General features: G+C 68.8%; 3 protein-coding genes across 3 annotated transcripts in view; all 3 read left to right on the forward strand.

Annotated features, from left to right (window-relative positions):
- Nucleotides 1–937: 937 nt before the first annotated feature.
- Nucleotides 938–5,273, forward strand: DHH (desert hedgehog signaling molecule). The gene is made up of 3 exons (XM_066207483.1): nucleotides 938–1,475; nucleotides 2,980–3,241; nucleotides 3,832–5,273. Exons 1-3 carry the CDS (start codon nucleotides 1,164–1,166, stop codon nucleotides 4,497–4,499), a joined length of 1,242 nt encoding a protein of 413 aa, XP_066063580.1. The 5' UTR covers nucleotides 938–1,163; the 3' UTR covers nucleotides 4,500–5,273.
- A 601-nt stretch (nucleotides 5,274–5,874) lies between these two features.
- RHEBL1 (RHEB like 1) lies at nucleotides 5,875–8,122 on the forward strand. The gene is given in 8 exon segments (XM_066207279.1): nucleotides 5,875–5,898; nucleotides 6,104–6,290; nucleotides 6,642–6,710; nucleotides 6,953–7,017; nucleotides 7,092–7,174; nucleotides 7,259–7,417; nucleotides 7,489–7,573; nucleotides 7,650–8,122. Coding segments are annotated over 8 exon segments (762 nt in total). The 3' UTR covers nucleotides 7,740–8,122.
- Nucleotides 8,123–9,493: 1,371 nt separating this feature from the next.
- Nucleotides 9,494–12,933, forward strand: part of KMT2D (lysine methyltransferase 2D) — a 28,285-nt gene continuing 24,845 nt past the window's right edge. Inside the window, exons 1-9 of the mRNA XM_066207382.1 lie at nucleotides 9,494–9,571; nucleotides 11,039–11,117; nucleotides 11,189–11,315; nucleotides 11,404–11,654; nucleotides 11,735–11,832; nucleotides 11,927–12,092; nucleotides 12,214–12,379; nucleotides 12,462–12,576; nucleotides 12,656–12,822. Of these exons, the coding sequence (XP_066063479.1) occupies nucleotides 11,069–11,117; nucleotides 11,189–11,315; nucleotides 11,404–11,654; nucleotides 11,735–11,832; nucleotides 11,927–12,092; nucleotides 12,214–12,379; nucleotides 12,462–12,576; nucleotides 12,656–12,822 (1,139 nt within the window). The 5' untranslated portion in view covers nucleotides 9,494–9,571; nucleotides 11,039–11,068. The remainder of the gene's footprint in view (nucleotides 9,572–11,038; nucleotides 11,118–11,188; nucleotides 11,316–11,403; nucleotides 11,655–11,734; nucleotides 11,833–11,926; nucleotides 12,093–12,213; nucleotides 12,380–12,461; nucleotides 12,577–12,655; nucleotides 12,823–12,933) is intronic.

Genomic DNA, 12,933 nt, shown 5'->3' on the forward strand with positions numbered 1-12,933 from the left:
GCCCCGCTCCTGTCCCGCGTTCCTCTTGGAACCCGGTGCCAGTCCCGGAGCAGCCCGGCCCCATCCTCGGCGGTACCTGGATCCCCGGCGGAGCGCGGTGCCGGTCCGGGGGTGCCCCGGTCCCGGGGCGCGGAGGGGCCGGCCGGGGCAGGGCAGCCCGGCGGGGGCGGCCCCGGGGGATGTGGCCGCCGCTGTCGCCGCTCCCGGGGGCCGGGTCCGAGGCGGGGCTCGACGGGGCTGCCCAGCGCCGAAGCCGAGCGGCCGCGGTGGGGGCAGCCGGGCCGGGGCGGCTGAGGGCGGCGCACGGTGCCGACCAGCACCCAAGGCAGCCGGTACCGGGGGCTGGGCCAGGGACCGTGGGTCGGACCGAACAGAGGGGAGCGGGGTAGTGCCAGGGAGCGGGTCCCGGGAGCGGGGCTGTGCCAAGGGGACGGAGCAGGTGCGGATACTGGCGGCACAGCCTTAGAATAACGAGGGTCCTCGGTGCAAGGGACAGCGGGAGGAGAAGAGGGACCGGGACTGGGAGAGAGGGGTCCCCGATTCCAACAGGCGGTGAAAGGAGAGATCCCAGGACCAGAATCACGGCGTTCGGATGGGATAAGGGGGGGTTCCGGTACCGGAGCGCAGTGAGGGGACCGTGGAGAGGAAGCGGCATCAGAGTGCGGGATTTAGACGGGAAGGGGGAGCAAGACTGGGACGCGGGATAAGATCCCGGTGCCGGTCCCGGGGCAGCCTCAGCAGCTGGGTGCCCAGTGCCAGTTCCAGGGCAGTGCCCGGAGCTGGATGCCGGTGACCGGTGCTGGGACGCAGCTCTGCGAGGGCTTTTCCTAAGGCTCGGGCTGTGTCGGGAACTTCCCCGGACCGGGGTGCAGCGCCAGGCGAGGGGGTGCCGATACCGTGGGCGTACAACCGGCGGCGCTCCGCGTGGGTGGCGGCACCGGAGGGGGGGGTACGGGGGGGGTGGTCAGTCGTCCCGAGCGGCCGCGGATCCCGCAGCAGCGACGGGACCGTGGGTGTGAGAAGGAAACGGCGCCGACCCGCCCCTGGCACCGCGACCATCTAAAAGCCCCGGGGCCGCCACACCGGGACCATGCCCGCCCCAGCCGCCTGTGCCCCCGGCGACTGAGCGGGACCCGCGGAGGCACCGTGGCCCGACGGGCGGGATGCCCCGGTGGAGGCCGCTCGCCCTCGTCCTGCTCGGGCTCGCCGCCTGCCTGCTGGCCGCGCCGGTGCTGGGCTGCGGCCCGGGTCGGGGCCCGGTGGGGCGGCGGCGGCTGGGGCGGCGGCAGCTTTCGCCTCTGCTCTACAAGCAGTTCGTGCCCAACGTGCCCGAGCAGACGCTGGGGGCGAGCGGGAAGGCGGAGGGCAAAGTGCTGCGGGGCTCGGAGCGCTTCAGGGACCTGGTGCCCAACTACAACCCCGACATCATCTTCAAGGACGAGGAGAACACGGGGGCGGACCGGCTCATGACCGAGGTGGGGGCTGCGCCCGGCCCGGCCCGGTCCGGCCTCGCTACCGGGGGCGCGGGGGCGGCGGGGGAACGGGTGGGATCCCAGTGACCCTCGACAGGGCTCATGGACCTTTCTCAGTCGGCACCGACCCTCTCAGGGTCTCACGGAGCTTTCCCGGCCACCACCGATCCTCTCCAAGGCTCCCTGATAATCCCGGGGCTCACGGATCCTCCCGAGTGGCACCGACCCTCCTCGGGAGCATGGAGCCTCCCGGGGCGCAAGGTCCCTGCCCGGTCCTCACAGTACCTAGCTCCCGTCCCCTGCTCCCTTCCACGGCCCTTGGCAGCGGCGGGGCAGCACCGGAGCCCCGGGACGAGGAGGTCCCGTCCCGCTGTGCGTTCAGGACCGTCGGGGATTAGCGGGACGGGATGGCACCGGAGGCACGAGGTACCGGTGGCTCCATTCCCCCAGCGCCGCCGCGCCCCGGCCCCAAGGTCAGCGCAGAGGGGGAGCCCCCGGTACTCCTCTAGTCGGGGGGAATCCGGGGCGGCGGGAGCCCGGGACGCGCCGCGCGCCCGTCGGGATGCTCACGGTTGCCATGGCGAGGGGCGGCCCCGCGGTCGCCATGGCGACGAGGGATGCTGCGAGTGGTCCAGGCGGCGCCGGCAGCTCCCGCGAGCCGGGACGGCGGAGGCGGCCGGGCCGGGGCGGCGGAGCCCGGCGGGGCCGCGAGCGCGGAGCCGGCCCGGCGTGCGGGTGGCTGAAAGGGCTCTTTGTGGCCGCGACGGCATTCCCGGGGCCTGAGGTCAGCTCCGGGCTGGAAAGCGCCTATTGTGGCCGGGCCGGGCCGGGCCGGGCCGAGCGCATTCCTGCCCCCCCGCCGCTGCCCCCCCCCCCCTCCCCCCCCCGGCACGGCCGCTCCGGGCCCGCGCCCCGCACTCCCGCCCCCGCGGCCCCGCGCTCCCGGGAGCCGCTTTGTTGAACGGGGGAGGGGGGGGGGGCACTGGGGCACTGAGGGACGCTGTGACCTCAGCGGCTGCTGGGGGAGACCGGGGCAGCTCCGACCCCTGCACCCCATGGCAATGCTGCCACTGCTGATGGGGAGAGCGACCCCAGAACCGCCTGGGATGCTCTGCTCTCCCCATCAGCCGGGACTCGGGGCTGGTTCAGGGTCAGCCCCCAGCTCTGCCTCACAGCCCCCTCACCAGGTTAATCAGTCATGGCCGTGGCCGCGGGGAAGGTGACACCGTCCCGGTGACCGTCCCGGTCCCTTGCCTGTTCTGCCCGGCTGCCCGTGGAGCAGCTCCACCACGGGACCCGGGGGCACGTTAACGTTCAACCTGCATCCAGGCGGGGGGGCAGCTTGGCCGTGACCCTCTCTGCACCCCGGGGGGGCACCACATCTGCCCCCACAGCAGCCCCTTTGGGCTCCCTCAAAGCCCTTTGCAGGCCTGGTGTGTCTGTCTGTTCCTGTGGGGTCCCTGTCTGTTTTGGGGAGGGTGACACCGGTGCTGGCGTGTCCCCACAGCGCTGCAAGGAGCGTGTGAACTCACTGGCCATCGCCGTGATGAACATGTGGCCGGGGGTGAAACTGCGGGTGACGGAGGGCTGGGATGAGGATGGGCACCACCTCCCCGACTCTCTGCACTATGAGGGCCGGGCGCTGGACATCACCACGTCCGACCGCGACCGCCACAAGTACGGCATGCTGGCACGCCTGGCCGTGGAGGCCGGCTTCGACTGGGTCTACTATGAGTCCAAGGCTCACATCCATGTCTCCGTCAAAGCAGGTACCACATCGAAGGGGCTGCCACCAGGGCAGGGGGCTGCCTTCCCCATAAACAGCTCACAGCCTCACAGCCCCTGCTGCTCCCCCTTGGCATCCTGGAGCCATATGGGATTATTGCTCCAGTTGGTGTCTGGTCCCAGTGGGTTCGGCTAGTGTCTGGCCCCCTGAGAGGCAAAAACCCCACTTTCCCCTCCAAATTCTGGCCAGATGGAGACAACCCTGTGGTTCAGCTCCTGGTGAAGGGGACAGCAATGCAGCCCCACAGCCCTGCAGCCTCCAGCCCCACAGGCCCCAGCCCTGCAGTTGCTCCAGCCAGCAGTTCCCATCCAGTCCAGAAACGACAATTGACAGAAAGTGAAAATGGCCATAAATGTCACCGTTCCAGCCCGGAACAAAGGGCGTCAGTGCAGGGTGGACAAAGGGGCCCTGCAGCGTTCAGGAGCTGCATGCAGGAACTGGGGGAGCTTTGGAAAATACCCGCTTTGTTCCGGGAGTGGTTTGGGGGTCTGGGGCTTGCCGTTTCCCCTCTGGAGCTGGTGGCCCGGTGGAGGTGGCTGGTGGGGACACCGACAACTTTCTCCATCCTCCCAGATAACTCGCTGGCCGTCCGCACTGGTGGCTGCTTTCCTGGCCACGCCACCGTGACCCTGGAGAGCGGTGAGCGCCGGGGCCTGGCTGACCTGCGCCAGGGTGACTGGGTGCTGGGCGCCGAGCCGGGCGGGCGCCTGGTGCCCACTGAGGTGCTGCTCTTCCTCGACCGCGACCTGGGCCAACGCGCCTCCTTCGTGGCCATTGAGACGGCCAGCCCAGCACGCCGGCTGCTCCTCACCCCGTCCCACCTGGTGTTTGCAGCCCGTGGAGCAGCCAACGGCTCCGCTGCCTTCCTGCCCATCTTCGCCCGCCGCGTGCGCCCGGGTGACGCCGTGCTGGCCCACGGGGCGGGGGGGCAGGGGCTGCGCCCCACGCGGGTGTTGAGGGTCTCTCGGGAGGACGGTGTTGGGGTCTTTGCCCCCCTCACCTCCCATGGCACCTTGCTGGTCAACGGGGTGCTGGCATCCTGCTACGCCGTCCTGGAGAGCCACCGCTGGGCCCACCGGGCTTTTGCCCCTCTCCGCCTCTTCCATGGGCTGCTCTCGCTGCTGCCGGCCCACCCCGAGGTGGGCAACGGGACGGTGCCGGAGGTGGGAATGCACTGGTACTCCCGCCTGCTCTACTGGCTGGCCGGGGGCGTGCTGGGCCATGAGACCCTGCAGGTGTAGGGCTCCCTGCCCCCCCAGTTAGCAAGTGGCAGGTGATGCCGCACACTGGAAGCAGGGGCTCCAGCCCTGGACACCCCTGGGAGCCGGGGAGGAGGGACAGGGGGATGTACCCCTGGTGCTGTGGGAAGGTTGGGGCTCAGCACTGCCCTGGGGCACAGGGTGGTGGGGATGGGATGGAGTATCACGGGGTGGCACAGGGACCTGGCTCAGCCCTGTCCTGTGTTCTAGAGTCCCCCACAGCTGGGACCCCACGCCTGGACCCCCACATGTTCTCCCGATATTTATTGCTTTATTAACCACTGTGCTGGGGACAGGGTTGGTGCTGTCAAGCTACTGCCAGGCGCCACCAGATCCAGCCCTAGGGCAAATCCAGCTGGGGGGATGCCAAAAACACCCCAACACTGAGCACTTGGCAGCAGTTCCTGCCCATCCCCCTGCTCTGGGTCTGTCCCTGTCACCCACAGTGTCCTTGTCCCCGCACCACAGGGTGGCTGGATGGGGTGTCTGCCATGAGCACCGGGTGTCTGCCACGGGCACGGGAAACCTGTGCCAGGTCCAACTCTAACCATGCTAACCGCTAACCCACCCTGCTTAAGAGTTTTATTTTTCTATTTATAAATGGTAATATAAATGTCCCCCACGCCTGCCTGCCCCAGCAGCGGGGCTCACCCCATGGGGCAGGGGGCAGCCTGCTTTTAACCACTTCAGTTTTAAAAAACAAAAGAAATACTGCTATTTAATTGTTTGGGAAAATAAAGGAAGTCTATGGCCCAACTGGAGCTGTGGCTGGAAGTGGGGGATATGTGAGGCTGGGCTGGGGAGTCTGGAGGGGCTGGAATTGACCGTCCCAGGGGGCTGGGGGTCCCTGGGTCTGGCCATCCTGAGGGGCTGGAGTATTCCAGGCTCTGGGGGTCACTGGGGTGGGGGTCCGGCATCCCGAGCAGCTGGGGTATTCAGCTGGGGTATCTTGGAACTGGGTAGGGACTGGGGTACCCCTGGGGTTTTGAGATCCTGGGGCTCTGGGGGTCCCTGGTACTGGAGTAGGGAGCCCAGTTCCCCCTGGCCTTTCTGGCCCTCAGATGGGCAAAAAACTCACTTTCCCCTCCAAATTTTGGTCAGATGGAGACAAGCTCGTGACTCAGCTTCTGGTGAGGGGGAACAGCAATGCAGCCCTCAGGGGCTGGGGTATCCCCAGGGGGCTGTGGGTCCCTGGGGCTGGAGTTGGGCACTGCAGGAAATTGGGGTATTCCCAGGCTAGGGGTCCCTGAGGCTTGAGTCGGGCATCAGGAGAGGCTCGGGATCCCTGGGGCAGGAGTCAAACATCCTGTGAAATATCCCTGGGGGCCTAAGGGTCCTAGGGCCGGGAGAGGCCGCGATGGGGATCTCGGGGAGCAGGAGTGTGTGTGTTGCCGGGTCTCTCCGGGCCGGGACAGGTTGAGGGGATTGCGGGGGACAGGACCAGGACACTACCCCCCCACCCCCCCCATTCCCACTCAGATGCGCGACCACCACGTGGCCACGGCCCTTCCCTCCGTTTTCATGAATGGAGAGCCCCTCCGGCCAAGGCGCCTGCGCGGCCGCTGAGCCCCGCCCCCTCCGCCTAGTTCAGCCAATGGGAGCGGGCGGGCGGTGTTGTGGTCACGTGCGGCCGCCGGTGTAGTGGCGGCGGCCACGCCCCCCTGCACGGCGGGCGGTTTATTGCGCCGTTTGCCGCGCCCGCCCGCGCCGCCCCGCGGGCCGTGCCGCCCGCCGGGTACCGCAAAGTTCTCATCCTCGGCTACCGCGCCGTGGGTCAGTGCGGCGGGACTCGGCCTGGGGGTGTCCTGCCCTCCGGAGAGGAGTGCTGCCCTCTGGGGAAGGCGACCCTGCCCTCCGGGGGTCCCTGCCCGGCGGGCGGGTGGGAGCTGGGCTGCTCCACTAGGGATTACCGGGGACAGCGGGTTCACCGGAGGGGTCCAGCATGGTGGGTCCCCACCCCAAGTGGGGTTTGGGGTTGTGTTCAGCCTGGGCAGCCTCTCTGGAACCCCCTGTGGACCCGGGGCCTTGTCCCCTGTAGCCCCTCCCGGGAAGGGGTTCCCGTCTCTCCGTCCGGCTCCGGGGTGATGCCAGGACCACGCAGCCTTGTTGTTTCCCCCTACCCAGGTAAAACCTCCATTGCCTAATTCCTGGAGGGAAAGTTCGTGGAGTGCTACGAGCCCATGGTAGAGAGCAGTAAGTCCCACGTGGGGAGGTGGGTGGGGGGCTGCCTACCCGGGCTCCCTGTTCCTGATACCCCCACCCCCAGGTGATGAGGACAGATGTGTCCCCACTTCTGTGGGGAGTGGGTTGTGCCCTAAAACCTTTTGCTGGGGGCTGAGGTGCCCCTGGAATGAGGTGAAAGTGGGTCTGACTGAGCCTTGAGGGGAGGATTTGGGGGTCTCAGGCAGCCTCCTGACCTGGTGCCACCCTTGCAGCCTACAAGGCAGTGGTGGTGGGCAAGGATGAGCTCCAGCTGCAGCTGGTGGACACAGCCGGGCAGGTAATGCTGGGGCATTTTGGGGGGTCTGGGGGTGTTGCGGGGCTGCTGGGCTCCCAGCCACCCCTTCCCTCCAGGACAAGTACACCATCCTGCCACACCCCTTCATCATCGGCATCCACAGCTACGTCCTGGTCTACTCAGTGACATCCCCGTAGAGGTGAGGAACCCGCAAAACTCGGGGATGAGTCACCTGGGATGGGGGGACCCCTCAGGGGGAAGAAGTGCCTGGATGTCCCCGCAGCTTCCAGGTGGTCAAGACCCTCCACAGCAAGCTGAATGAGAGCTGGGGAAAGACAGGATAGGTGCTGTCCCTCCCAGGGAGGGGGGCCTCTGTTCCTCCCTGTGCCTGCAGCATGCCCATGGTGCTGGTGGGGAACAAGGCAGACCTGGCCCTACAGAGGTAAGGGGGGTTCTGGGGGTCCCATGTGTGTCCCAGTGGCACATCCTGCCTGTCCCCTGCTGTGTCCTCAGCTGGGAATTGAGGACAGATGAAGGGAAGAGGCTGGCAGAGTCTTGGGGGGCCATTCTCCTCGAGTCCTCAGCCAAGGAGAGCCAGGTCTGGGGGACAGAGCCCACCCGGGTTTGGGAGCGGGGTTCCCAATGTGCTGGCACTGATGTCTCCTTGTCCTCAGGTGACCATGGGAATCTTCATGAAGCTCATTGAGGAGATCAACCAGGTGGACGATTCCTATGGCAGGTCCACCAGCTGCTGCCTGATGTGACCCCTGGGATGGGGCAGGACCTCCGGATGCACCAGACCCTTCCCCAGGACCTTCACCCAGACCAGGGCAGTGGCTTTGGGGAAGCCACGTGGTCCTGCTGTGGTTCAGAACCCCTCACTTTGCACAGGCTGTGGGGCTCACAGGGGCCTGGGAGCAGGCTGGGGGTTCTGTCCCAGCCAGGAGCCCCCCAGCTCATCACTGCTGTCCCCTACGTGCGCAAGGACAGGTCTGGGCCGTTCGTGCTGTGGCAGCCAGGGCTGAATGCGGGTGTTGTTCCCAGCGTGGGGCCGCAGTCGGGCTGGGCCGGACCCGTGGGAGTCAGGGCTGAAACAATTAAACGTTGTTTTGTCTGTAAACCCCTGGACTGGGGGGGCTGTTCCTTGCTGGGGGGGGGGGAGGCAGCATGTGAGGCCCCCTCCAACACCGCAGCACGGGGGTCTGTCCAACCCTGGATGTGCTGTGGGGCTGAGCCCCCTAAGGGCCTCACTGGGACCTTTGGGCAGGGGGTTCTTCATCCCTGTCCCCCCCATTTCTCTCCCTAAGAACTTCAGCTCCTGCTTCGTGAGTGTGGGGGGGGCGCTCTGGCTGAAGTTCCCCTTGTGGCTTATCTCCACCCAGTCGGGCTAATTATTGCTAATTACCCAATTATGGTGGTAAAGAGGAACAGGAGCTGCTGCGGGGTGGGAAGTGGGTTCTTGGGGTGCTGGGGCCGGGGTAGTGCAGCCCGGGGGCTCAGAGGGGCTGCACCCCCTCAATAGCCCTCCCAGATCTCTAGGTCTGGGCGTTTGGGCTCCTGGAGGCCTTGGGTCTGACCCCCCTACCCCTCCCCGGGGCTGGGGGGCTTCAGGGTCCGAGGGGGCTGATGTGGCCCCACGCGGGGGGTACCGGCTCCATGTACTCCTTAGGGTTTGGGGTCCACGGGGTCGAGGGGTGTGCATGGCGCTCACGGTGACCGTGCGGTGGGGAGCAGGACCGGCTGCTCCGGGGACACCGGAACCGGGAGCGCGTGGTGCAGGAGCGTGGCTCAGCAGCAGCACGCGGTGGCCGGGAGCCGGGACTAGGACGGGGTGTGGAGGCTGCTACCGGGGACCCCAGGACGGGGCATGGCGGCTGCTACCGGGGATTCCAGGATCGGTACAGCGGCTACTCCGGGGACACCCGCACCGGACACAGCAGCTGTTCCGGATACACCGGGACCGGTCCCGGCGGCTGCTACGGGGAATGTTGGGACCGGACACAGCGGCTGAAAACGGAGACACCGTCCCGGAGCACCGTGGGCGGTCCCGCTCCCGCCGGCAGCTCGAGGGACCCCCATCCCGGAGCCCACCCTCCCTTTCCTCCAACCCCGTGGCCATCGCGGTCCCGGAAATCTCCCTCTGTTCACCCTCGGGGGCCGCCCCGGTGCCGGTCCCGGGAGGGGGCGGGGCCTGGCGCCGCCGGTCCCGCCCCCTCGGTGCCCACGTGCGCTCCCGCCCCGGCGCCGCCGGGGTTAAGCGCGGCGGAGGGATCTCCCCCCCGCCCCGCCCGGCAGCGTGCGCTGCGGCCGCGCGCGCGCCGTCACACCCCCCGCACCCCCCCCGCGGCCGCAGCGCCCGCCCGCCGCGCACCGTCTCCCTCCGCCCGCAGCCCCCGCCGCCCAAAGTAGTGCGGGAGCGGCGGCGCCCCCCGGTCCGCGGCTCCCCCCTAGGACCCAGCGCGGCGGCGGCCCCGGCGGGGCGGGCGGGGCGGGGCGGGGGCGGGCGGCGGGACCTACTTTCCTCTGGAAATGGCCGCGCCGGGGAGCACCGAACGCCCCGCGCCCCGAGGCCCGTCGGCGTAGGGCGGCCGCGGGGGTGAGCACCGGGCGGGGGGCGCGGGGGTGCAAGCGGCCCCGCCGGGGGGCCCGCGAGGGCGGGACGGGCCCCGGCGGCCCCGGAAGGAGCGGCCCCGCGGTCGTGCGGGCTCGGGCCGCGCCGCCTCCGCCGTGCCGCCGCTCCCGGTAAGGCCTGACCGGGGCCGGGCCCAGAGCGCGGCTCCCACGCCTTTGTGTCCGGTACCGGTGGGGCCCGGGAGGCTGCAGCGCAGGTACGGCCGGGCCCGTCGCTCGGGGCCCGGTGCCGGTGCCAGCGTAGGCCGCGGTGGGCCGGGGATCGGGGCCTGGCCGGCTCGACCCCCCGGTTGTACCGGGGAGCGGGGGAAGCGTGGCCCGGGCGCACCGGCGAGGGTGTGGGGTGGGGGGTGTCCCCCGCGTGGAGCTTCGGGCCACCCGGGGGCGCGGGCCGGGCCTCCCCCCGGCCCCGGAGCCTTTCCCGGGAGGGCCCGAATGCCCCCGGCCCCGGAGCCTTTCCGGGAAGGGCCCGAATACGCCCGGGCCCACCGGGACCTGCGGCGGGGGGGTGCTGGGTGGGACGCGACGCTCCTGCCCCGCGGCCGGGACCCCGCCGGGGGCTCCCTTCGCCCTCCCCGCGCCCTCTCGGGTTTTTGGGGGGTTTCTGCTGTTCCCCCCTCCCTGGTGCCCTGGACTCTGCGTTGGGGCCCCCTCCGTGCCCGCGGGTCCCCTCCAGACCTTCCCCCTCGCCCCCTGTGCGGCTCGTGGTCGGGTTTGGGGTTCCTTGCACTGCCCCCGTGGTGCCGGAGCCCTCTCGGGTTTTTGGGGTGCACATGAGGCAGGGTTGGGAGAGGGTGGCTGTAGATCAGGGCATGCCCCCCCCCGGTTTGTGTGTCGTGTTTTGGGGTGGGTCTTTGCCCCTGTACCTATCCCGGGCCCCCGTGTGCTGTGCAGGATTGGTGCTGGGCCTGAGGAAGTAGGGGCACAGGCAGGTGCTGGCAGTGGGGATGCCGTTTTCTGCTGTATCCCAAACTCTTCCCGAAGATCCCCCACGTGGGAAGCACTGGGAGGGTCCCAGCTTTGCTGTGAGCACTGGGTGTGCTCTTGAGGGCTCCTCAGGGTTCTTGGTGACTGCCTGGGGTGTTGGTGTGTGGTAGACTCAGGGTTACTGATCCCACTTCCCCCACGCTTTAATCGAGGTCACTCGGGGGTTTGGCTGCCCCAGATATGTTAGGGTGTCACTGCCTGGACTTGGGGAGAACCTGGGGGGCAGAGGGTGATGGGTGAGGCCGGGGGCTCTCCTGGACCCCTGGGGAGCAGGGAGCCACCCCCTGCTCCTGGGGGACAATCCCAGTCCCAGAGCCTGCAAATTGCCTTGGGGGGAGCGATGGGAAGATGCTGCCCTGTCCCTCGAGTAGAGGGTCATAGGGGGCTGCAAGGGTGCTAGGGAAGGTGTCATCATCCCTGGTGCTGACGGGTGTACCCCCTACAGCTGTGGCCCCCCAGGAACGCCAGAGGCAGGATGGACGAACAGAAGGTGCCCAGCGAGGAGAAGGATGCAGCCGCACCAGGTGAGCCAGGGCAGGACTTGGGGGACCTGTCTCTGTTTCCCCTGTGGTGGTGACACCCCCTCTCCCCACAGCTGATGGGGTCATGGCCTCGGAGGAGATGGGCAGCGCCGAGGGGGACCCCCTGAAACCCCCCGAAGGAGCCTCTGCGGGGCCAGAGCCGGAGAGCACGGGCATGGAGGCACCTCCCGAGGCTGGCAGGTGAGGCTGGGAGGACTTGGGAGTGGCATGGAGCTATTGTGGGGGGCGTCCCTAAATATCCCTGACGCTCCTTGTTGTTCTCTCCCAGCCCGTTGGGCCGTCGCTGTGCCCTCTGCAACTGTGGGGACTGGAGCCTACACGGGCAGCGGGAGCTGCAGCGCTTCGAGCCGGTGCCCGACTGGCCCGAGCGGCTGGTGGGCCACGAGCCCCCTGATGGGCCTGGCCAGCCTCCCCCAGGGCCCAGCCAGCTCCCCCCAGAGCCAGAGCTGGCAGGTGACGGCCTGGCACAGATTGGCTTCTCCGAGGGGGTGACCCCAGCGCAGCTCTTTGAGCCGACAGGTGAGTGTGGTCACAGCACAGGTGTCCCCATCCCGCCACCTGGCTGTCCCCAGGCTGTCCCTGACACCCTCTCCCCACAGGGCACTGCTGGGTGCACCACTGGTGTGCGGCCTGGGCGGCTGGTGCAGGGCCGGAGGTGGCCGACGTGGCCAGAGCTGTTTTCTCAGGGATCTCACAGGTGAGCACATTCCAAGGGGTCTGGGGGGATGGCAGGGACTCGGTTTGGCTCCCCTGCAGCAGCGCTGACCCCCTGCTGACTCCTCTGCCCTCAGAAATGTGAATGCTGCGGGCGGGCGGGGGCCACCATCCCGTGCCGGGCGGCCGCCGGCTGCTCCCGCCTCTACCACTTCCCCTGTGCCGCCGCCAGCGGCTGCTTCCAGTCCATGAAGACCCTGCGGCTGCTCTGCCCCGAGCACGTGGCTGAGGCCGTGGACACGGGTGCGTGGGGCTGGGGACACCACCCCTGGGTGCTGAGACGCCCCCTGCCCTGGGGAGGGGTCCTGGCAGGGTGGAACCCCACGAGTAGACAGCCCTGACCCTCTTCTCTCGTGGCTGACAGAGGACGCGCGGTGCTCGGTGTGCAACGGGCCGGGCGACCTGCGGGACCTGGTGTTCTGCACCAGCTGCGGGCAGCACTTCCACGGGGCCTGCCTGGACATCTCCCTGACGCCTCGCAAGCGCTCGGGCTGGCAGTGCCCCGAGTGCAAAGTGTGCCAAACCTGCAGGTGAGCCCCCAGCCCCGCGGTGGGGAGCGGGATGTGCACACAAAGAAGGGTCCCACCCCTCACTTGCCCCTGTGCCCCACAGGCAGCCCAGCCGGGACTCTGCAATGCTGGTGTGCGAGGCATGTGACAAGGGCTACCACACCTCCTGCATAGAGCCGACCACCCAGGACCTCCCCACCGGCTCCTGGAAGTGCAAGGTATGTCCTGCTCTCGCTCGGGGGTGCAGGGTGCCAGCCCCACGCTGCACCCCCTGACACATCTGTGCTTCCCCCCCAGAACTGCTGGGTCTGCTCAGACTGCGGCCAGCACCCCACAGGGCTTGACTCCAGCTGCCAGTGGTCCCCAGGGTCTGCAGTGTGTGGGGACTGCCAGCGGCGCCGTGCCACGGCTGATGTCCCCACGGCACCAGAACACTCACCACGGCCCAGCCCGCCCGCCCAGATGTGAGTGGGGATGGGGGTGCTGGTTTAGAGGGGGGGGTCAGGCCCTTTGTGGGTGGGGGGATGTGTCCCACAGTCCTGAGGATGGGGTGGCCTGAGCGCTGTCCCCTCACC

The sequence above is a fragment of the Chamaea fasciata genome, unplaced genomic scaffold (genome assembly GCF_029207755.1).
Source record: "Chamaea fasciata isolate MVZ Bird 193981 ecotype frontalis unplaced genomic scaffold, bChaFas1.0.hap1 SCAF_41, whole genome shotgun sequence".
Lineage (NCBI taxonomy): Eukaryota > Metazoa > Chordata > Aves > Passeriformes > Sylviidae > Chamaea > Chamaea fasciata.